We start from the raw sequence: 1,713 nt of genomic DNA on the forward strand, positions 1-1,713 counted from the left end.
AGCTGAAAGTTATTTTTGCTAAACACATCTTAAAAGAGTTAAATTATATTTATGATTTTGTAGATAAAATCTCAAGTAATGTGATTCATATGATTAATATTTTTTAATATACATCCATTTTTTAAACGTACAATAATGATTTTTTTTAATATTCCGATTAAGATAGTCACATTGCATCATGTCAAATTTTGGTTTTATACTAACTTTATCATTAAATTAGTTACATAATAATTATTGCTTGTTAGTATTATTTTTTATAATAATACAATAATGCAGTTCATCAGTGATCTTCTGAGCACCCAACGGCTCTATTTCCTTATTCTCATCACCACCATCACCACCCCCACCATCTTCTTCAACGGTCTATTCTCATCCTGTTCCATAAGATTCAGACCAGACCCTTTTCTACTGCAAACAACTCCCTCCATCTGCTCTCTCTCTACACTCTACACTCTGCAATCGGTCTCTCCCTCCATCTCTAACAACAATGGACACTGCCACTGTCACGCCTACACCAACGGTCGCCGTTCAACATGTAACCAAAGCTTCCTCCGACGAACTCCTCAGTAAATTCGCCGAATTAGCTTCTCCTGATCGTCCTTCCAAAAAATCATCACGTTTATCGAAACGACAAAAGAGATCTGCGCAATCATTAACACCCATGACCGGTGAAAGCTCTGAGTTTACCGGTACATTAGTCGTTGAAAGGAAGTCGCTTCTTCCGCCTGTTGCATCCGGTCGCAGATCATCCGGCGCGGGGGCGTTGGTTAGGCAATTAAAGGGTGGGAGAGCTCAATTTAGGTCTAGGAATTTCAGGAACAGATCGTTTTTCGGAACAATCGAGAAGGTACGTCTCGAATTTCATCTGGATTCAATAATGTTTGTGGTGTTGGTGTTTGATTTAGGGCTTAGTTGATTTGATTGTTTGTGTTTTGTACTTGAATTTAGACTTGGCGAAGAACCATTGATGGAGCGTCGAAGGTGTTCATGGAGAAGCAATATAACAGGCATAAACGCTTGCTAACCGATACGACCTAGGTGAATTGGTAATGATGATGATGATGATACTGTATTCTTTTTTGTGAGATCTCACTCACAAGAGATGTGTAGCCATTTTTTTTCTTCCTGAGACACAATAATTTTGCGTTTTACTGATTATCATTTATCAGGGTTTGTTCAAGCGTTCAAAGTTAAATTTGGATTCAGATTGTGAATTAATCTTCATGTTACTCTTTTTTTTTTTTTTTTTTTTTTTTTTCTTATGTAAAATGATGACATTATGTAATACTATAAAAGTGCATAAAGAAATTTGTGTCATTTGTATAGTTTCGAAATAGCTGCTGGACTTGGATGTTTTTGTGCCAAAGTGATGCTATGCTCAACCAAATAATTTGTCCAATATAGAAAATTTTCTATGCCATTTTTAAATATCAAATTGTTAAACTTAATTTTTAAGTATAATATTAATCCCTAATAAACCTTTAAAATATTAAATTTGTCTAAATCTCTTTTTAAAAATATTTTTAATAGCTTATAATCATTTTTATATGTTAGAATTATTATAATTAAAAAAATCCACCATAGAACATACATCTAAATTGATGGAGTCTATTCAAAATGGTTGAATGTCCTCTTTGGATGTGTTTGACAAAAGCAGTTAGTTGAAAGCGGTTAGTAGATAGTGGGTAGCTGATAGCGGAAAACTGGAAACTT

At 34.3% G+C, this 1,713-nt stretch overlaps 1 protein-coding gene across 1 annotated transcript; it reads left to right on the plus strand.

Annotated features, from left to right (window-relative positions):
* Positions 1-290: 290 nt before the first annotated feature.
* On the plus strand, positions 291-1,218 carry LOC111909044 (uncharacterized). Its single transcript, XM_023904842.2, has 2 exons — positions 291-847; positions 949-1,218. The coding sequence occupies exons 1-2, from the start codon at positions 488-490 to the stop codon at positions 1,036-1,038; spliced, it is 450 nt and encodes a 149-aa protein (XP_023760610.1). The 5' UTR covers positions 291-487; the 3' UTR covers positions 1,039-1,218.
* Positions 1,219-1,713: the final 495 nt, after the last annotated feature.

The sequence above is a fragment of the Lactuca sativa genome, chromosome 5 (assembly GCF_002870075.4).
Source record: "Lactuca sativa cultivar Salinas chromosome 5, Lsat_Salinas_v11, whole genome shotgun sequence".
NCBI classification, from domain to species: Eukaryota; Viridiplantae; Streptophyta; class Magnoliopsida; order Asterales; family Asteraceae; genus Lactuca; species Lactuca sativa.

What these genes read in the sequence shown, in the direction of transcription:
- LOC111909044 (XM_023904842.2), top strand. Translation starts at nt 488, where the DNA reads ATGGACACTGCCACTGTCACGCCTACACCAACGGTCGCCGTTCAACAT. An exon ending in TTTTCGGAACAATCGAGAAG is followed by an intron (nt 848 to 948) that starts GTACGTCTCGAA and finishes ACTTGAATTTAG; the next exon opens with ACTTGGCGAAGAACCATTGA.